Source organism: Phodopus roborovskii, unplaced genomic scaffold (assembly GCF_943737965.1).
Source record: "Phodopus roborovskii unplaced genomic scaffold, PHOROB, whole genome shotgun sequence".
NCBI lineage: Eukaryota > Metazoa > Chordata > Mammalia > Rodentia > Cricetidae > Phodopus > Phodopus roborovskii.
The window spans coordinates 17,327,070-17,350,330 of record NW_026125052.1 but is presented as its reverse complement, the minus strand read 5'-3'; the positions used below and the strand labels follow the sequence as shown (position 1 = coordinate 17,350,330).

Below are 23,261 nucleotides of genomic sequence, written 5' to 3'. Positions count from 1 at the left end.
CATCTGTCAGTGCTCCACATTGCTTATCAGTCTTTGAGAAGAATTTAAGTCAAACACAACATCAAAGCACACAGCAGCCATGCTGGGTGTTTAAAGGAAACCTGTAGTGACTAATTTACTTCCTTTGGAAACATTTTCCAAGAATGGCTACAACTCTGGTCATAGGAAGGAGATTCCAAGCTCTCTCGGGTGGAAGAAAGATCTCAACCTCTTTCTAATAGGGATCTTCTTCCAAGGACTAGAAAACTGGTAATTCTCTCAATTTTCCTATGTATCTTAAATCTTTACTGAAACACAAGAGGCACTTTTATCAAGTGTAGGTAGCATCTACAATTACAAGGTCACATTTGCTAAACAAAATAATAACACTAGCTTTTAACAGGCATTATTTACAAGGATTTTTCCCTTTAATATAAAAAAGTATAACTACAGCAGTCCAATGTACAAATACAAAAAAAGTTATCATACTAAAAAAAATGTACCATAATACTGTACATACAAAAACTGTTCAACAGAATGATTTAAATATATCTGTTCTTCTCTGGATCTGGAAGACACAATGTAAAGTTCTGCAACTGTATTATTGCTGAGAACATGTGCCTGGAACACTGTGTTTCCCTCTCCCCACTCATCACAGCTCCACCTTCAGAGTCCCCTGAGTTTGGATCATGAGCCAACAGCATCCCTGAAGATAACCAGAGCCAAATGTTTACTCAATGGAAGTCATTATTCATCGAGTTGCTGCTTACCATAAACTATGAAAACCCAAGTTTTAAGCCCAACCAAGATTAAATCCAGACAGAGGTCTTCCCATCCCCTGATTTACTACTAATACTGCTTTTGTTCGACCCAGATTTGGACCCCACTTTGGCCTTTTTTTCCCGAGGACCATGGGGGTTGTTTTGGTGATGGTAGGCCTGGATTGCTAGATCCAAGCGTTCCTGAGCCATCCTGATCTCCCGTTGCAGAGTCTCCAGATCAGCTGGGAGGTGCTCCTCGTGGCTGCCGTACTGCTGTTCCTGGGCGATATTGGCTTTGTTTTGCTTGTAGGCAATCTTAGCATTGGACAACTCAGTGTACTGGATTTGATCTGGTTTGACAGCAATGTTATAGCCAGGGGGAGCAGATGGTGTATTCCAAGTGAAAGGATAATTATAAGCACCCGGATCGTCAAGCTCCCTCCTTTTACTGTTTAGTGAGTCTCGAATGGTCCCAAACCCTAAATGAAGCATCTCCCAAATGTTAAGCAGTAGGCAGAGGCCTGTAACACCATACATTATCAGGAGGAAGATGGTCTTTTCAGTGGGTCTAGAAATAAAGCAGTCTATCTTGTGAGGACAAGGAAGTCTGCTGCACACATAAAATGGGTGGACTTGAAAACCATACAGGAAATACTGTCCTATCAGAAAGCCCACCTCAAACACAGTTCTGGCCAGCAGCTGCAACACGTAGATTTTCATTAGCCCATCCTCCCGAATTCGTCGTCGGCCATCATGCTTAGGTTTTGGCTGGCTCTGCTCTTTATTTTCTTTCTCACTTTCTAACTCCATCTCTGGATACATCATAGGATCTTCTTCATGGTCCTCTTCCGTTTCTTCCAGAGCCCGGTGCTGCTTCCAACGCATGGCATAGGGCTTACTCCGAGCTGCCTTCTTGTCTGCTTCACCATGCTCCATTTTGGCAATCTTATGAATAGCATACCCCAGGTACATCACAGAGGGAGTTGCAACCAGGATGATCTGGAACACCCAGAAGCGCACGTGGGAGAGCGGTGCGAAGGCATCATAGCAGACATTCTCACAGCCTGGCTGCTCTGTGTTGCACACAAATTTGCTTTGCTCATCATAGTAGATGGACTCTCCTCCCACAGCAGTTAGGACAATTCGAAAGACAATCAGCACAGTGAGCCAGATCTTTCCTACAAATGTTGAATGGTTGTGGATCTCCTCTAGCAGACGTGTCAGGAAGCTCCAACTCATGGTGATGGAATTGGTTTGCCCTGGTATGTGGAAAAGTACCAAGCAGGGGGAAATCAACAAATGCTAAAAATAGTATTCTATTTTTGGTGCCTGGCCCCAAGAAATAATCAAACCTTAACAATGTAAATTTTAATTCATAGTATTTCTAGGGACTCACAGTTGAACAAACGTTAGAATTCAATCACACCTCACTCAAACAGCTTTAGGAGAGACAGCACACCTTACTCCATGTCTGGACACAGAAGGTCTTGTTCAATTTCCTAGCTTATTGAGATTTATTTCTCAGATGCAGAACATTGTGTTTTACATATATTAGTGTGTTATGGGACATCTAGACATTGTGTGATACACATAATAAAATAATGTACTTGGGCAGCTTTCTTGTCCAGCCACACAGTTACCACTGAGAGCATAAAAGGGACTCTTGGGCTAGACTCCATTGTGAAGAGGCAATTTACTAGAAAGCTTTAGTTTTAGACCAGCTAACAAAAGTGTTGAAGTAATTAAAGAAGTCAAGAGTGGTGACACATGCCTTTAATCCCAATACTTGAGAGGCAAAGGCAGGTGGATCTGAGTTCATGACCAGCCTGGTCTACAAAGTTTGTTCTAGGACAGCCAGAGATACATAGTGAGACCCTGTCTCAAAATTTTTTCAAAATTAATTAAAGAAGTACAGCTGTCAATAACTGGCAATAATGAACACTAACAGAGAAAGGAACCAAGGAATAACCCTGCTAGGCCACACAACAGAGCAAACTCTGGTTTTACTTTAAAAAGCCCACAATGAAAGATCTTATAACAAATATTGTCTTTTTAATGGTAGATATAAAAAAGTATGAGAGCAGCAAATCCAACCAGTAGGCTAGGCAAACCCACTAAAAAACATCGTATTTTTGTTCTTTTGAGACAAGGTCTCATTATGTAGTTCTGGCTGTCCTCAAACTCACAGAGATCCACCTCCACAGTGCTGGGATTAAAGCCATGCACCACCACACCTGGCTCTTATTTTTGATGTTTTTGTTTTCATTTTTTTTTTTTTTTTTGGTTTGTTTTTATTTTTCAGAGGGTCAAAGGCTGACTTTGAACTCAAGATCTTCCCACCTCAGCCTTAGAATGCTAGGAGTTCAGGTGTTTGCCAACATACACATCATCAAAAACAGCATTTTTTAAAGGGTAATTTTATCCCAAGATAGTCACATCTATGCCTAGAATCCGTGTCATATGTTAAACCCCAAATACAGCATATGACACAAAGTCTACTGGTGTTTTCAACCCTTCTTTCCTCTTCCACCATCACCACCAAGTAACTCCAAACTTACCTGTTATCCAGAACTTCTGTCACCCAAAACCTTCTTTCAAAAATGGTATTTTGCTTGTTACTTTCCAAAATTCTCTCTGGAAGGGAAAAAGAAAAGGGCAAGGTCATCAGCTTCCTCCCACAGAAAACAATGAATCACTAATGTGTCACTTTCAGGAAGAAACAAAGTTTTCTGTGTGCTACAGGGGTCACTCAGAATGAGATGGAAACAGGCTTGACTGTGAATACCACTCTTCTCCTCCCAAAATAAGTGACAGGAGAACTTAACAGTAACCTCCAAGTTTTTAACTCATCAGGCTCTGTGAAAACCTGACAGCTGGCTAGAGAGATGACTTAGTAGTTAAAAGCATGGGCTGTTCTTTCAGAGGATCTGGGTTCAAGTCTCAGCACCCACATGGCAGCTCACAATGGTCTGCAACTTTAGTTCCAGGGGATCCAATGTAATGTCCACTTTTGGCCTCTGCAGGCACCAGGAGTGTACATAGTACACATAGACACATACAGACAAAATGAGTAAAGTTAATTCAAAACTAAGAAAATCTAATAGAGAAATAAGTAACTTATGAAAATTCAAAACTGCTAGGCATGGTAGTTTATACCTTTAATCCCAGCATTTGGAAAAGGAAAGCAGAGGCAGGCAGATCCCTTACAATTCCAGACCAACCAGTCTCACTTTTAACCAAGTGAGACTCTGGCTAAAAACAAACAAAAACATCAGCATCACAAGGTTAAAGCAGGCTAACAACAGCCCTGCCTCTGTCGCAGCCAACACTTCTCACTAGGATTTGAGCAGTCAAGTAGGAGCAAGCTGTTCAGCTGAAACACCCAACAGCTGGCTCAGTTACTGGAACACTAGTCTCCACAGGAGGTGATTTACAGATCCAATGGCTCACAAAGTCAGAGAAAGAAAACACCTGGACTGTGATTAAAACCAAAACAAAGTGAGCTTGAAAAACAAAACAATGTGAATTTCAGGCCAGACAGTCCAGGGTCCAGACAGGTCTCCACAGCAAGCTCCAGGTTAGCTGGCTACATAGTTGAGTCCCTGCCTGAAGACAACAAAACAACAACAGAACAAACCAATGTAGGGGAATTTAGTGACTGTCCATTATCAAGCTCTGTAACTCTGAAAAGCTAGGGTCAAAAGTCATCCATTGGCACCAACTTTGTTCACCACTACCATTTTACTTAACAAATTTAAAACAATTGCTGAGGCTGGGCCTTCTGACCCATAACCTTTAATCTCAGAACTCAGAAGGCAGAGGCAGACAGATCTCTGCCTTTGAGGTCAGCCTGGTTTATTTAGTGCAGCCAGGGCTGCAAAGTGAGACAGTCTCAAAAGCAAAAATCCCTGAATGTTCACAGTAATTTAACTGGATAAGCCAGGTGGTGTGGCACACACCTTTTGATCCCAGCACTCACGAGGCAGATGCAGGCCAGCCTGATCTACAGAGCGAGTGCCAGGACAGCCAGGATTGTTACACAGAGAAACCCTATTTCGAAAAACAAAACAAAAAAAGATATAGGGGAAAAACTTAAAAGAAAAAAGCTAAAATATTAGTCAAAATTTATACGTGAAACACTGACACACAAAGCCAAACTCGTGGCATGGCCTGTTATCTCTGAACTCAAGAGGTAGAATGATAGAGTTCAGGACTGGCGGCTGGAGAGCTGGTGCAGTGGTTTAGACAGATGCTGTTTTCACAGAGGGCTTAATTTGCAGTCTCCACATAGTGGCTCACAACCATCTGCACCTTCAGTTCCAGAGCAATCAACACCCTCTTCTGGCCTCCCCTGGCACCATGCATGCATGCTGTGTAACAACATGTAAGCACACAAAACACATACACATAAAATAAACAGACAAACAAAGAATTCAGAATTAGAACCCTGAATGCCTTTAATCCCAGCACTTGAGAGGTTCACAGCCAGCCTAGTCTTCATAGTGAGTTCCAGGACAGCTAGAGCTGCATAGAGGGACCCTGCCTGAAAAAGAAGTGGTGGGGGTGGTTAGGACTAGCCTGGGCTACACAGGAAACCCTTGAAGAATCAAGAGGCAGGTGGTACTAAAGTTATGAGCCAGACCACTGCCTGCCTTCTTGCAGCTCACTCAATAAACAGTTTTTTTGTTTTGTTTTGTTAAAAAAAAAAAAAAAAAAGGGAATCTGACACAAAAAGATGTCACCATACAAAGGGCTGGGTATGGTGGCTCAAGCCTAGAACCCCAGCTCTTGGGAAGTAGAAGCAGGCAGGTCAGGTATTCAAGGCTGGCTTGGGCCACATGGACCCTGTCTCAAAAACAAAAACATAATCCCTCACACAACAATATACAATGTTCACAATGGTGTACATCCATAAATTCCTCAGATTTTCCTGAAACATCACATTTAAAGCATTTCCCCAAAACCTGAAATTCAATTTATTCCCAAAAAGCCAAAGCGAAGAAATGTTGCTGCTAATTACTTACAGAAGTCTTTTTTGCTTGTTTTTTGAGACAGGGCATCACTATGTAACTTTGGGATTTAGGTGTGAGCCACCATTGCTTGGCCAAATTTCATTTTTGTTTTTCTCTCTCCTTCCCAAGACAGGGTTCTTTTGTGTAGCCTTGGCTGTCCTGGAACTAGCTCTGCAGACTAGGCTGGCCTCAAACTCACAGAGATCTGCCTGCCTCTGCCTCCCAAGTGCTGGGATCAAAGGCATGAGCCAACACTGCCTGGAAAAATTTCAGGTTATTTTAAAATGTTTGTTTTTATTATTTTTAATTATATATGTGGTAGTACACATATTTGTGGTATCCGTGGAAGCCAAATGCAGTCATATCTCCCTAGAGCTGGAGTGACAAAAATACTGGGAACCTAACTCAGAGTCCCTAAAAGAATAGTACTGTTAACTGTTGAGCACTTCTCCAGCCCCCAACGCCCAACTTTTTATATGGGTACTCACATTTTCATGTTTGTGACAAGGGCTTTTATCTACATGAGCCATCTCTGCAGCCTAAGTAAGCCTCAATCTCATAGATCTGCCTTTCTCTGCCTCTCAAGTGCTGGGATCAAAGCAGTGCTCCACCACTACCTGCCTTGGACATTCTAATGAATAAGATTCCCAACAAGTGAGTTTTGAGGGGGAAGAGACAGTTAAACCATAGCAAAAAGAGTAACCTCAAGGATTTACAGCTATGAAAACATTTCTTAGAAGTTCTGCATTTCAGATAACCCAACTTTCTTTGGTGGAAGAAACTTGTAAAGTATGAAGCAGCCATTTTAATACATCCAAAATTTAGTCTTGTGCACTAATTAAACTGAAAGCTTAGAAATGCTGAACCAGGCTAAGTACTGAGGTTGCCGTTCAGTTGGTAGAGTGCTGGCCTAGTACACACAAAGCACTAATCTGGTCCCCAATACCACATAAGTGGGGCACAATGGCAACACACCTACAACTCAGCATTTAGGATGTGGAGGCAGAATTAAGAAGTAACTTTAAGTTCAATGCCGGCCTGGAAAGCAGAGGGTGAGAAAAGGGGAGACAGTGATAAACCACCCCAGCCTTACTCTCTATGAGCCACAGCATCCTATATTACATCCTGAAGTCTTTGCTGCAGGTCTCCCTATAATTTATGCTCTTGACTACAAAATGCCTGAAGAGAAGAAATCTTGGTACTTGGTCCTCTATAGATAGAATGCATACAAATTATTTCATCTTCTTAATTCTGTGGAGGCAAGAATAACCAACATTAAGAGAAACTATCACACAAATGATCTGGAGAGACAACTCAGAGGATAAGAACATCTCATTTCAATCCCCAGGACCCATATTGTGGCTCACAACTAGTTGTTTACTCCAATTCCAAGGAATCCAATGCCCTCTTCTGACCTCTGGGTGTTCCAGGCACACATACTACATTCACATGTATACATGTAGGCAAAACACATACTTATAAAAAGTAAATACTTTTATACATTAAAATGACATTATCTTACAAAGGAATAAATGAGTTTGCTTTGTTTTTGTTTTCTTTTTGCTATGGTTTGACTGTCTCTCCCCCTAAAACTCACATGAGGAGTCTTATTCATTAGAATGTCCAAGCTAGGTGGTGGTGGTGGTGGTGGTGGTGGTGGTGCACACCTTTGATCCCAGCACTTGGGAGGCAGAGGAAGATCTGAGAGTCAGGCTTATTTAGCACAGAGTTTAGAGCTTCCAGGACATGGTGCTAGCTTCTGATTGGTTCTAGTGAATGTCTGATGGTAGGTGGCACCCAGGCAGCAGGGACACAGGGCTCATGATCAGACTTTCATAGCTCCCTCTCCCCAGAATTCACTGCAAGAGACCAGCATTCCCTTCTGAGGTCACCATCCCAACAGCCCACATGCCTTCCACTAGGCCTGCTCTGTTCTGCTTTGGAGACAGGGTTTCTCCGTATAGGCCTGGCTGTCCTGGAACTCACTCTGTAGACCAGGCTGTCCTCTAACTCAGAGAACCACCTGTGTCTGACTCCCAATTGCTGGGACTAACGGCATGCACCACCACTGACCTGTTTGTAAACCTCATTTTAAAAATCAACCTGTTTCAGTATTTTAGTATCTCTTTCTATATTATGTGTTTTACTAATTCTAACCTCATAAAATGGGAGATGGACAGTTTTCTTTCGAAAATAAAGAAGCATGGGCTTCCAAAGGAACAACAGAAAGCAGAACCAACACTAATTAAAAAAAAAAAAATACTATAGCTCAAGGTGGTCCATAATTCAAAACAATTCATACACCCACACACATACTAAAGAAAATCATGTTTGCTTATATAACAGTTATTGGACAGAAACCAAATATGCTATTTTTATTCTATTTTCCAAGTAACTTAAGATATAAATCTACCTTGTCCTAGAAGTATTCTACCACTGAGCTACATTAGATCCAAAATTCGTACAATTTCCTCTTAGTTATACACCATTAGGATCAAGTAAAAAACTTTTCTGTTAAGTGACGTTCATAAGATTTTAGAAAATTAAGTATAAACCACATTAGTTGGGTTATCTTGGATGGTAGAGTCTATTACTGGGATCATCATAAACACGAGAAAGTGAGAGTCAGATAATGTATGTAATTTGTCTAAAATCATCTAATTACTATGTACTGTAAAACCAGACTTGAAGCCAGCCAGTCTTGCCCTAGAGTTTTGGCACTTACTAATGATGAATTGTGCTATTACAGCTGGGTTGTAGCTCATGATAAAGTGATCACTTAGCATGCTTCAGGGCCTGTGTTGGATTCCAAGCATCACTCACATACCTACTGCAAATGGGACTACATACAGGTTTCATGTGCAGAGGACTTTATCCCAATCCCTGGGATCTGATTTATAAATGAAACTAGAGAGATGGCTCAGTGGTTAAGAGCACTTGCTATTCTTGCAGAGGGAGCCAGGTTCAGTTCCCAGCACCACATAGTAGTTCACAACCATCCTTAACTCCAGTTCCAGGGGGTCTGAAAACTTTTGACCTCCTTGGGCACCAGGTATATAAGTAGTGCACAGATATGAAGGCATAACACTAATACAAATACAATTAAATAAATATTGGGGAAAAAAGAAATACTGATATCCCTTAAAAGCAAACAAGCATACAACAACACTTGGTAAGACCAGGAAATTTCAGAGTTTAAGAGCTTAAATGTAGAATAAATCAATTAAAGCTTAAAAAAAAATTCTTCAAGGTTCCTTGCGACCAGGAGGGGAGTAATCACCGAATGGGGTAATATTTGGACATTGAGAAGTTAGTGTTGTAATTTTAAAAAAGCAAAAGATGCCATGCAATACTAAGTTCAAGTGGAAAGGTTTTTTTTATTAGGAGAAAGGGTTTGTAAAAGGGGGAAAGGAGAGGAACAGGGCAGGGGTTGATGATGGAAAGAGAGATATATGGGGAAGAAAGAAAGAGGAGGATGGGAGGGAGGGCCCTTTTAAAAGGGAATGTAGTGAATGTACACAGGTGGTGCTCTTAGTGGCTGCAGCTGAGGACATATCCTTTAAGAACCCCAAGACAGGCCATACAGATGCCTGAATACTAACAATATATTCAGTTTGGGAACTGCAAGCCTGAGACACCTGTTAAAGAGGGGAGATGTGCAGACTGTGTACATACCAAGTCCTGAGAGCTGTGTCTGAACTCAAGGCAAACCAAACACATTATCATGATTATTACAAGTGCCTCAACCTTTTATCTTGTCACCTCAACTTGCTTGTGAGCCCCTAAAAGACAAATGCCAGACTCTTACTTCAGCATCTAGACTAGAGAAAGATACATTTTTAAGTGTTAAATAAACGTTTGATCAATAAATGGACAGATTTATTTCTCTAGTACCTGCTATTTTGCAGCCTTTGTTAGAACCCTTTATACTTTTCTTCTTGACTATTTCATCTGTCTCAATAAGAGAGAGAGAGAGAGAGAGAGAGAGAGAGAGAGAGAGAGAGTGAGTGTGTGTGTGTGTGTTTACAGTTAAGAGGACTAGCTGCTCTTCCAGAGGACCTGGATTCAATCCTCAATAGCCAAATGGTGGCAAAATCACCTGTTACTACAGTCCCTGGGAGTTCCAATGCCTTCTTCTGGCCTCTGAAGGCAGACATGCATTTGGTTATACAGACATACATGTAGGCAAAACATCCATACACATAGGTAAATAAAACCAATTTGAAAATAAAATAAAAGCCAGATGGAAGCTTGAAAGATAGTTCAGCAGTTAACAGCATATACTGCTCTTGTAAAGGACATCAGTTCAATTCTAGTACTTGCATAAGACATCTCATTAGTACCTGTAACCCCACCTCCAGATTTAGCAATCATATGTACAAACCCACACACAGATACATATATACACAAAACAAAAAATAAAGTAAATCTTTTAAAAAAAAAGTCAGACAGACTAGGCATGGTATCAAGTTTATAATCACAGTACTCAGGATGCTGAAGCTGGAGATCATTAGTTTGAGGCCATCTTGGGATGTAACATGATCCTCAATTATGTCTGTATATCTTAATTAACACTAGGAGGTAAAAAAAATCTATAAAGCAGTAGTTATTTACTCTCTAAATAATAGGCACTACATTACAGAAATGCCAGAGAGGAGGGAAACAACAACACAAGACCTCTAATTATCTAAGCTAAGTGGAGGGTTTCCAGAGCAAGGAAGAAGAAATACACAAAGCATAGACCCACTGAGTTGAGGAGACAGCCCAGACAGGAGGAAGCAGGCAGAACTCATAGGGTAGCACACTACATGGAAACAGACCCTGGACATCTACAATGTCTTCAGCATTGATTAGTGTATGTGTGAAAAACTACCCCAACTGGAGCAATTTGGATACATACAGGACAAGCAATGCTTTGTATTCTTATCAACCACAGTGGCAAGATCCTAATATCAAGAGCATTCAGAAGGAGCTCAAACTGGATTTAGACTAGAGTTCTGAGCATGCTCAGACCCAAGACTTGAAGCAAGCTAGATCTCAAATGAACTCAGAACAAAGCTTTAAAATATTTAAAAAGGGGGCTGGAGAGATGGCTCAGTGGATAAGAGCACTGGCTGTGGATAAGAGCACAGGTTCAATTCCAGGCACCCACATGGCTCACAACTGTCCATAACTACACGATCTGACACCCTTACACAGACATACATGCAAGCAAAATGCCAATGCACATAAAGTAAAAATAAATAAACTTTAAAAAATATTTAAAAGAAGCCAGGATAGCCAAGGCTATACTGAGAAACCCTGTCTCAAAAAAGAAACAAAATCTATAGATGAACTAAATGAATCTTAACCTTAATTTTATGAAACTAAGCAGAAGTTTTATGAAACTAAGAGTCAAGGACAGTGATTTCAGAGTATGATTCTCATACTTCAGGAATCAGATCTTAATTTCCCATGTTTACACACACACACACACACACACTGGAGCTGGAGTCACAGGTGTCTAGGAATGGAACTGAGTCCTCTGAAAGAGCAGTACATGCTCTTCACTCTGACCCACCTCTCCAGCCCCTCTTCCTCTGTTTCCAACTGTGACATAAATGGAGATATCAAGCTAGTTGATTTCTAAGGTTCACAATTTTCAATTGTGAACCTTATTTTTATCTCTGGCACAGTAAAATTCATAGAACAACTGAAAAATTACAGAAAATTCAGCACTCCAAGGTAAGGAAGTAAGCAAAGTAACAGTGGTGACATTTACAATAACAAATGTCAAATTTTTATAAAGATATTTCCCAGCCAGGCAATGGTGGCACACACCTTTAATCCCAGCACTTGGGAGGCAGAAGCAGTTGGATCTCTGAGTGAGGCCAGCCTGGTATACAGGGTGAGTTCCACACAGCTTAGACTGTTACACAGAGAAACTGTCTTAAAGAAAAAAATGGTATTTTCCAAACAGCCATTACAGAAAATCTGAACTAAACTAAAAAAATTCAAGACGGGCTCACCAAGTTATGAACTATGTGGGTATCCCAGATCAAGAGCTGAGCAATCCATTAAGAATTGTGCTAGTGACTCACATCCCTGAATGAGTATGCTTTATTGTGCAGACAAGGAATCAATTAAGGAGTTTACAATGAAGTTTTGTTTAACTGGAACGTTTTAAGTGGAAGTTAATTCCACATCAGTGATAATAGATGCTTAATAACTAACTGGTGACAATTTCTAAGAAAAAGAATTATGGCAGCTAACTGGCAAACAGTAATCTATGTGGCATAAACATGAAAACAACTTGTTTTCAAAAGTGCTTCTGGCTATGAACAACATTTGAGAAACACAAAATATAATTTATCATGAATCAAATTATAAAACCAACTGAAAAGAGAGGCATCCGAAATGTTGGCTCCATCAACGAACAAGGAAATAAAACACACCATTGTGGACTGAAGTGCCAATTTACACTGGCAAAGAGCCATTCTGTTTGAATTCAAGAACATTCAGGAACCAGCTGGAAAAGTATGGGATACCACATTCATCCACAAAGCCTTGTAAGTGGGGCTGTCTCCATTCAAAAAGGAGAGTGAGTACTGGTATCCACGTCTAAAACTGCCTAAGCTTATATCAAATTGAGAATTCTAAACAATATTCAGTTGTGGAAACTAAACATGTCAAATAAATGTATTTCCAATATTACTAGGTTTGTGGAAGAATGAATGTCATCATACAGCAATGACAAGTGTGTCTCGAAGACATCTGGGCAATATTTATCAAGGCAGAGGCAGACGGACAGTCACAGTTCAGTCAAGGACACTTGGTCTAAACAGAGACCTCTCAAAGCCACTCTTCGCCAAGAAAAAGCTCTAAAATACTGTCTTTTGATTAGTAATACATTTGTAGTTATTCCTAAATAAACACAGAATTCTTGCTATAGAATATTTTATATAGTCAGGTGGTAGTGACACACATGGTTAATCCCAGCACTAGGGAGGCAGAGGCAGGTTATCTCTGTGAGGCCAGCCTGGTCTACATAGTGAATTTCAGGACAGCTAGAACTGTTAACCCAGAGAAACCTTGTCTTGAAAAAAGACACACACACACACACACACACACACACACACACACACACACACACACACACAAAGAATATTTTATATATGTTACAAGTCCCTGTAAAAACATAACATACACTGACTTTGAGGGATAGGAGTGAAAGGAGACTAAGACAGGGCATCACTATGTCAGTGTAGACCTGGCTAGCCTTGATCCTTCTGCCTCCACTTCCCAATGCTAGGATTACAAGTGTGTCAACCTGTATCTACAATTAGTTTTTAAACATTATTCTTTGTGGGGCTAGAGAGATGGCTCAGTGGTTCAAGTGTTCACTGCTCCTGCAGGTAACATCGATTCAGTTCCCAGCACCCACATGGCAGTTCCCAGCTACCTGTAACTCCAGTCCCAAGGGATCCAATGCCCTCTTCTGACCTCTAAGGACTCTAAGGCACATGTGGTGCACAAAGCACATACACAGGCACACACATAAAATAAAGGGAGAATCTTTTAAAATACATTATTTATAAGAAGCCAGTAAACAGCGCCCTCCCCAGCTTCAGTCCATGCCTTCACGGCCCTGCCCTAACTTCTTCCCGCCATGTCTTTCCTCAGTGATGGACTGTTACATGGAAGTGTAAAATGAAATACCACACCCAAGAAATATTATTGAGACAGAGCCCTGCTAGGCATGACAGAGCCTGTGTATTACAATCCTTCTACTCCAGCTGCCCAAGTTCTGGGATCATAAACATGTGCTACCATGCTTGTTTTGTAATTTTTTATAGCACAGAACACAAAATTTAAATATCTACAATTATCTAGATAAAATTTAAAATTATCTAGACAAATTCAAGTATCTGTAATTAGACTGAAAGTAGGAGTTGTCTAAGTCTGTGAGAAGTGGTGATGATATTACTATAGGATATTAACATTCTTCTTAGAGGAAGAAAAAGTACCCTTAAATAATTGTGGTGATGCCCATATATCTTTGTGCACACACTAGAAACCTTTTTTGGTAGGTTTTTTTTTAATGTGTTTGAGTGCTTGCCTGCATGTATGTCTGCACACCACATGTATGTCAGGTGCCTACAGAACCCCCCCCAAAAAGGGCAAGAGATCCCTTGGAACTAAAGCTACATACAGTTGTGAGCCTGGGGTTGAACCAAGGTCCTCTGGAGAGCAGCCAATGCTCTTAATCTCTGAGCTCTCTCTCCAGCACCTTTTGGGTACTTTAAATGAGTGAGCTGGAACTTATTTTATAAGATAAAAATAAATAAATCTTAAAAAGAAAATGAGTGACATGTAAGGTTTCAATATTTCTCAATGAAGCTCTTTTTAACATTTTAACTCTTTAGATACCAATACAAGTAACTAACAGGTGGAGAGGCCTGCAACAATGGGAAGTAGAGGTGCCACCTAAAGAGGGCTAGCTTAGCCCCAGCTGTGACAGCTGTCAGGCTGGTGTATTTCTCAAAAGAATTCTTATACACAATTTTGATTTTTTTTGGCAAATTTACTGAATAAAATATGGTAAGGTTAACAAATAGGGCTGAGGTTATAGCTAGCTCAGTGGTACAGCACTTGCCAAGCATGCACAAAGCCTTACGTCTAATTTCAGCAACAGGGAAGGACATAGCAGCACAAATACAACACACTCCTTTTGAATTTTCACAAATTAAACAGACTCGTATGACCAACATGGAGATGAAGTATAAAACATTAACAGGAAACCAGTAAGATGGTTCAGAGGGTAGCACAAACCAGACAACTTAAATTCAATCCATATATCTGTAATCCCAGCATGCCTACATGGATATGGGAGGTGCAAACAAGAATCCAGAAGTTCAAAGGCAGAACACCAAGAGAGACCCTGTCTCAACAGGGTTAAGAAAGATCCAACTCCCAAAAGTTGCCCTCTGTGGCTGGAGAGATGGCTTAGCGGTTAAGAGCACTGGCTGCTCTTCCAGAGGTCCTGAGTTCAATTCCCAGGAACCACATGGTGGCTCACAACCATCTGTAATGAGATCTGAGTCCTCTTCTGGCCTGCAGGCATGCAGACAGAACACTGTATACATAATAAAGAAATCTCAAAAGTAAAATATTCTCAACTATCATCTGTGCACCATAGCATAGACCTACCTGTACACACACACACACACACACACACACACACACACACACACACACACTATAATTTTTTAAATAAAAATGTAAATTATCACACCTAATATTCCTCCCCCTCCCCCTTTAAATGGTTGAGATGGGTTTTTATGTGTAGCCTTGGCTGTCCTTGAACTTGCTCTATAGACCATTGTTACCTCTAAGTTACAGAAATCTGCCTACCTCTGCCTCTGCCTCTTGAATGCTGGGATTAAAGGCATGTGCCACCACCCAGTTTCCTGTTTTTAAACTGAATTTTGTAGACAGTGTTTCACCTAGTCCAGGCTGGGCATCAAATTTCCTCTGCGCCAAATATGACTGAACTCATCTCCTTGTCTCTGCCTCTTGTGACAATATTACAAGTCTGTACTACACCACTCAGCCCAACAGTCCCCAAAAACCCATAGTTGCTGCCATTATTCTTTGTTGGTTTTCATCTAGTATTGAGTATTTGGAAGGAATTTACTTTTATTTGAAAAACTGATTAAAACAGCCACCAGAGGTTGAGGATTTAGATCAAGAGAGTAGAGCACTTGCTTAGCACAGAGGAGGTTCAGGGCTTAATCCCCTTGTACATATACAGTAGGGGGGAAAAAAACCATCAGCTTCAATTACAAGTTTCATTAAATGTTTATTTGCAATGTGAATGTTATACAATTTTCATCTTCTAATCACTTTTCTCCACATCAAGGGTTCTTTTGCTGGAATAACAACACGCCATGAGATTGAGTACAAGCTCAATGGACCTATCTTGTAGTATTAATATATAGTTCTAGACACACTTTTTAAAAACCACAATGTTACTCTACGGCTTTTAGATTAGCTATTAGAATTTAAGAATACTGTTTTGAGTACAGATCTTTTTCTTTTTCCTATCTTACAAAATTATGCTCATATACATATGCAATTTCAAACCTCCAGAATGAGGGGACGGTTACCCTATGAAAAACATTAAAAAAAAAAAAGCAGCTAGAAACAAAGCTCCAAGTTGTTGGGAGTTCTGCTGTGGTTCAAATAATGAAGCTACTTAATCTAACAGGATGAAGTGAACACATAGAATCCCCCAGCACCTGGGAAGTAGAGGCAGGAGGATCAGGAATTCAGGGCTGTGTTCAGCTACATGAAACCTTACCTCAAAACAGCCAGAACAAAAAGAGAAAAAAAGGCTTTGTAACCTCTGTGCGTCCAACAGTCCATCAACTTCCAATGACAAAAAGGAGGAAGGAAGGCCTTTGCTTGTGATATCAGTCTCTGCCCAGGGTCATTTGGCACTATTACTATGGACATACAGATTCATGGAAGGGAGTGTGGGGAAGAACAGAACTGCTCACATAGAGCCAGGAAGCACAAAGACAGTCAAAATACACCCTCCAAAGGCACACTGTCACCTGCTAAAGCTTTCAGAACTTCCCAACAGCATCATCAACTAGAGACCAAAGCCTTCAACTCATGCTTTAGGGGAATACCTAAGGTGCAAACCATAAATCATACATATATAATTTTCTTAAATAACATCTCAAATCATAGACATATTTTCCACTCTTATATTCTAGGTTTAAATACAATAGGATGCGATAGCTTCAGATACACAGTTGATTTTTTTCTGAGTTAAGACATCTCTAACATTTCTGTCAGTTTTCTACTGCTGTAAAGAGATACCAAGACCACAGCAACTCTAACAAGAGAAAACACTTCCCTGGGGCTTGCTTACAGCTTCAGAAGTTCAGTCCATTGCCATTATGGTGGGGAGCATGGTGGCATACAAACACTTTGCTGGAATAACTGAGGGTTCTACATCTGACCCAGTCAGGAGGAAGAAAAACACACTGACTGGGCTTAGCTTGGGCTTTTGAAACCTCAAAGCCCAAGTTACACACTTCCTCCAACACCACACCTCTTAATCTTCTCAAGTAGTGCCATTTCCTGATGAGTAAGCATTCAAGTAATAAGCATATGGGGGCCACACTTATTCAAGCCACCACAATTCCCAACCAATTTTTCAAACTCAAAATAAGATGTCCTAGGCCAGGCAGGCCTATGGTTCACACCTGTAATCCCAGTACTAGGGGTCTGAGACAGAAATAGTCTAAGTTTGAGGCTAATATGAGTTACTAATTATATATCAGAAAATGGGATAAAATCAGTAATTAGTGAGCCTGTCCTGGAAAGCTGAGGCAGCAAGATCATGAGTTTGAGGCCAGCCTGGACTGAAGATTTTAAGTTATTCTGTCTCAAAAACATACAACAAAACAAAGCAAAATTTAAAAATTAGATGCAATGTGTCAAAGGGGAAAATTTTCTTTATTTCATATGACAGTCTGCTCAAGCTTAGAAGGATCCTTCTGAAAATAAGATTCCTCAATGTTATGCATATTACAGGTAAGACTAGTTGTATGGGGGGAAGGGTAGGACATGGCATGCTTTGTTTTGTTTTTGGTGCTGGAATCACCAAAATTGTTCTAGCACCCAGACACACCATCACTACACACCAACAACATCAGCACATGGACGGCTGGGACATCATCACTTTAGTTTAACAAAAGTCAGAGAAACAGTCACAAATTTTATTCTTTATTTCCTCTAACTTAAAAAAATAAAGTAACAGAGGCTAGAAAGATGGCCATCATTTAAGAGCACTGGCTATTCTTCCAGAGGACCTGGGTTTGATTCCCAGCACACACAATGGGTGGCTCACAATCACCCAGAGGAGCTAATGCCTTCTTCTGGTCTCCCTGGGTATCAGGCACACACATATAAACGCAAAATACAAATAATTCCTTTTGCTTGTTTAAACGTACTTTATGTGTTTGGGTGTTTGCCTGCATGTATCTGTACCACATTCACGCAGTGGCTGCAGAGGCCAGATGCAGACACTAAATCAATCCCCTGGGCTGGAGCCTCCATGTGGGTACTAGGAACTAAATTAAGGTCCTCGGGAAGAGTACCTGGTTCTAACCCTGAGCTATCTCTCTAGCTCTGTTTTGTTTGAGACAGGGTCTCACTATATAGCCCTGGCTGGCCTTGAACTGACAGAGATCCTTGCCTCTGCCTTCTACGTGCTGGAACTAAAGGCATGGGCCACATGTCCAATTAAAAATAAATCTTCAAACAAAGCACAACAAAACAACACTATATCCATATACAAGACCATTAACTTAAGAATACAATATTTAAACCAGGTGCACACACTTATAATACTTGAGGTTAAAGCACACAAACCAGTTGAGGTCATAGTGGGCTGTACAGGAGGAGACTCTTATCTCAAAAAAACAAAACAACACACACACACACACACACACACACACACACAGGAAAAGAATATACAATATGTAATAGCAAGGCTTCCAGATAGAAGCCCTAAGGCTTTATCGGAAATACTTTACTACACCAAACAACTACAAAGAAAAAAATCAGCAGGCATCAAATTGCTTCTTCATAAATGAACTAATTATAAACTCGGTGATGGGGATATGGAGATACCAAAGACAAGGCATTACCCTAAACATTACAAAACACACTGTGCAGTCTAGTGGTGAAATAACATAAAAATAAGCATAGATTCCTAGAAGAGTACTATATTTTAGAGATCCCTAGGCTAAAGTACAAAGAGGAGATAGTTTTTATTCTATCTTTTTAATTTAACTTTATGTGCATGAGTATTTTGCTCATATGTGTATCTGTGCACCATTTATGTGATTTGGTACTTGCAAGGTCAGAAGACAGTGTTAAACACACCTTGGAACTGGAGTTATAAACAGTTGGCTGTCATATTAGTGCTGGTAATCGAACCCATGTCCTCTGTAAGAATGAGTGTTCTTAACTGCTGAGCCACCTCTCTAATCCTGAAAGGTTTTGACAGGAGTAAGGATAAAGAGTTGCCTCTGGGGTAAATGAAATAGATGGAGTGTGTGAAAAGACTCTTTGGGTGACCTTTGAACTTTGGAGAAATAGAAAAAAGACATAAGCATGACAAGGATATAAAGGATGAGGAGGAGGAGGAAGAAGGGGGAGGAAGGAGGAGAAGGAAGAAGAAATATATATATATGGCTAGGGATGTAGTTCAAAGGCAGAGTGTTTGTCTGCCATGTGGTGGGTTCAATCCCTGGTATTGAGAGGAAGGGTGCTTTCCTAGCATGCTCGATGCCAAAGGCTCAATCTCCAGCTCTGTATACACCAATGGAACATAGTGGCACACATCAGTAATTCTAGTTCTACAAGCACATGGGGAGACAGGCAGGACTGACATGCGTTCATAGTCTGGGATAGAATGAGACCCTGTCTCAACAACACAACAAAATTCAAAACACATCGGGTAAAGATCAAGAATAGGTAAGTTTAGAGTGAGAAGGAAGGGAAGCATAAGGACTAAGACCAAGATTATCAGGCAGACATGGCCAGCATCAGAGAGGGGCCTGAAGAAGAGCTGGAGCACAGTCAGAACCACAGCAGGGACAGTATTTCAGGATGGGAGCTAAGTCCACATAAATACCTACTCTAGATGGGCAATTAGGAATCCCAGGTCCAAGAATGAGTCAAAAGGAATTCCCTAAAAATAGAGTGTAACTCCACTTAACGCCAAACATCCTCAAAAGGTATGCTACAAGTCATCACAAGGTTACAATTAATTCAGTCAAAACCAGTTAGGACCCACAAAAATGTGGACAAAACAAGACATATAACTATGAGTTAAACACTGTTTAGAGTTTACAGGATAAGAAAAGTATATGAAGTTTATTCAATTTCCATAGAGGAAAAACAAACTTACTCCAAAAGTTTGTACATGTTTTCAAGGATTTTAGATAGTTTCAGATTGCTAACTTTTTTTTTTTTTTTCACGTTAAAAACATTGAGAGGAGCTGGGCAGTGGTGCCAAACAACTTTAATCGCAGCACTTGGGAGGCATAGGCAGTGGATCTGTGAGTTCAAGGCCAGCCCTAGTGGTCTACAGAATTCCAGGACAGCCAGGGCTATACAGAGAAACCAAGTCTCAAAAAAAAAAAAAAAAACAGAAAACAACAAAACACACTGAGAGGAAAAAAGGATTGTGCTCATCTTTGTTTACTCAAGCTCTGTGCCACACAAGTACTTAATGGGGGAAAAGTCGGCTGGGGCTCAGGGTCTAGTTCAGAGACAGAGCACATGTTTAGCTCATATCATGACCAGGAACAGTTTCCAAAATCACAAAAAGGTCTGTTGAATGAGCCACCTGTAACCCCATCACTCTGGAGGGTAAGGCAGAAGGAACTAGATAGAGTTCAAAGCCAACCTGGGGTGTATACCAAGTTCCAGATGGACTGGAACTGCATACCAGTCCCAATACCACACAATGATACCCTGCTTCAAAGAACAGATAAAAAAAGTAAAATGTTAACTTTAATGGGATCATCTCATCACTGTACCTAGGAAAAACCTTTTGGGTAAACACATTCCACCGGTCTGAAAGATAAACCTTGCCAACATGTGCTGACAGCCAACTCCGGACTTCGTAAAACCAGAATTTACTGGGGTATGTAAGCCAGTGCTGAATACCTTGTCATCTATTCTTCAACTGTACAGTCAGGGTTCTCCAAAGGAATAGAATTGATAGAATGAAATCGATGGTTTGAGGCCATGACAAATCAAGACACATTTTAAAAAATGTATGCCTGTTTTCTCTCCAAAACGCCCTTTGCTACAGTACTCTGCACCGAAGATCTGGTGTAAAGGATTGATTTAACAAAGCTTTTCACCCTTTACCCAGAAGAGCCTGTTCCAGTTATTAGCATTCTGCCATTCATTACACAGGCCTTCAGAAACTCAAAGTAACTGCAAATAAATCCTTGCTCACACCAAAAGAAACCTGCAAATGTAACAAAAATTCACAATTAGGAGCTGAGCAATTAAATTTGTGGGGCCTTTTTGTTTCTCTTTGCTTTTCATTCTTGCTTTTAAAGATACCCACAAACTTGTCTACAGGGGGAAGGATTTGATTCCAAAATTACACTATTAATCCTCTTCTTACAGATTTTCATGTACTACAGACACACTGATTTCTGCTTAACAGAGAATTAAAATCTTTCGTTTGCACAGCTTTGTACAGCGATTTCACATATATCCACTTGTAAGGATGCACAACAAAAACAGTAACTTTTAGACTTAAAACACATACAAGTTCGTCTACCTTGATTTCCACGATTTCGCCTAGTGTTGGTGAGAACAAAATAAATCGTGAGCACAATGAAATCTGTAGCACTGCCCAATTCTCGAGGGCCGAAAATGTCTTCAAACGATAAAAACCGAACTCACTTCGCAAAAGAAAAGCAACCCCAAATAATCGCACAATGGTGGGGGAGTGCGGGAGACCCCAAATTTTAAATACATGTCACATAAACCATTTCAACTCAAAAACTCCAAACGCAGCAGCCAGCCCAATCACAGCATTAGCGCCTCCTCTCTATTTTCAATCTGGAGACTCAACGAAGAACAATTAAAACACACACACACAGCAGAGCTCCAAAGTTTTACGAAGTGGGGATAAAGTCATCCCAAGTAAAAAGGCGTCCAGCAAGAGGCAGCGAGCCGGGTCCTCCCGCCAGTCCCTCTCCCGCTCCGCAGCGCTCCAACCAAACCTCCTGTTAAAAAAAAAACCTCCGAAGGAGACGGAGGACCCGCCGGACCCCGCAGCACGCCACCGAGGAGCGGCCGCGGTCGCCAGACAAAGACCAGCCCGCCCAGCGCCGGCCCGGCCGGGCCCCCCAACCGCCCGAGGAGTTGCGGGAGCGCCGCCGCCCGCTCCCGGCCCGCCCGAGCCGTTTCCCTCCCAATTTGGGAACCGCGCGCCCGGGGACAAAGAGGGCGGGCGCGCCGGGAGCGGCGGCGGGACGCGAGTGGCGACGCCCCTCGGGGCTCGGCGGGAAGCCTTCGGCGGCGTCCCTTCCCGCCCCGCCACTCCCGGGAGCCCGGCCCGCCGCCGCCGCCGCTTTCGAGGCGCCTCGGAGTTCGCCCGGCCGCGCCCGGCCCGGGTCCCCCTCAAGCCGCCGCTCACCCGGCGGTGGGCGCCCCCGAAGCCGCCTCCTCCGCCGGGCCTCGGCCCGTCCCGCCGGCCGCCGCCTCATGGGCCCCGCGTCGCCATCACCTTCGCCGCCTCGCCGCCACCGCTGCCGCCACCGCCTTCTTCGCCTCAGCCCTCAGCCGAGGCTGAAGCCGCTCTCCCGCCGTGCCCGCCGCCTCCCTCTCTCTCGCTCCCGCTCCCGCTCCCGCCGCCGGGACCCGCGGGGAGGCGCCTGCGCACTGCGTGCCGCGGTGGGGGTGGGGGCGTCCCGTCTGGGCCTGGGAGCGGGGGCGCGGCGGCACGTGCGCCTCGAGTGCGGGGTGGGGGGGGCCGCCCGGAGCGCGCGGTCCCGCGCCGGTGCCAACTTTCCGTGACCGGCTGCGCGCGCTCCCTCCCGGGCGGTCCCGTATGCGGTGAGCGCGCGGTGGCGGGAGGATCCCTGTGCGTGGAGCCGGGAGCACGATGGGCTGCTGACTTGGCGCGTTGCGGGCTCATTTCCTTCGGGGTGATTCTCGGAGCAGCGGGCCACTAACGGCGTGATGGAGACACGCCTCACCTGAGTTTCCCGGGTCAGGCTAAAGAGCTCCACCGTTATCTGGTGCGCTGGGTCAGGGCCTTAGTCCAGCGGATCTCGGGATGCTCATGGCCGTTCTAGGTTCTGCTCTGCAGTTAACTCGAAGAACCTCCGGGGCCTCTCGGCCAACCATCCCCGCCTGGTGGAATCGTGGCTTTCACAGGCGTTCTGCATAGTTTTGAGGTCCTGGGTTTCTCGGATTAGCAAAACCCTAATAGGCCATTTCCTCTTAACTCCTTGCATCCCAGCAAGATCCCAATTACAAGACGTTATTTTTAAAATGTGCATGGACTGGAATTCCCCTGGTCGAAACTGCCAGTTAAGGAAAACGGGCTGGAGAGGTGGTGGCTCAGTGGTTAAGAGTTTGGCACTGCTGTTGCAGAAGAACCCCAACACCCACATGGGGCGGTTCACAACCACCTGTAACTCCAGGCCCTGCAGAATCCGACTCCTCTGTGAGCTCCTTCCTGTACTGAATGTGCACATACTTGCATACAGACACAGAGACAAATAATTAGAAATAATAAAAATCTCTAAACAACAACAAAAAAGAAACGGAAAATTCCCCTTAATACTTTAAATAGAGTAAGACTGGGTGACGAAAGACAGCTTACCAAAGATAAGGGAGAGGAGGGAGCTTTGTACAGTCAAGTGCTAACCATTCCTGTACTCTAGAATTACAAGTGGACAGGCTT

The 23,261-nt window shown here is 42.4% G+C and overlaps 1 protein-coding gene across 2 annotated transcripts; it reads right to left on the bottom strand.

The window, feature by feature from the left end:
- Nucleotides 1-387: 387 nt before the first annotated feature.
- Nucleotides 388-22,136, bottom strand: Gjc1 (gap junction protein gamma 1). Of its 2 annotated transcripts, none has more exons than XM_051177905.1 (3): nt 22,077-22,136; nt 3,299-3,374; nt 388-1,999 (listed from the first exon to the last, which is right to left on the bottom strand). In XM_051177905.1, the coding sequence occupies exon 3, from the start codon at nt 1,977-1,979 to the stop codon at nt 789-791; it is 1,191 nt and encodes a 396-aa protein (XP_051033862.1). In that variant the 5' UTR covers nt 1,980-1,999; nt 3,299-3,374; nt 22,077-22,136; the 3' UTR covers nt 388-788. The 2 variants fall into 2 exon arrangements, with proteins under 2 accessions (XP_051033862.1, XP_051033859.1); XM_051177902.1 differs by having other exon boundaries at nt 21,987-22,129.
- Nucleotides 22,137-23,261: the final 1,125 nt, after the last annotated feature.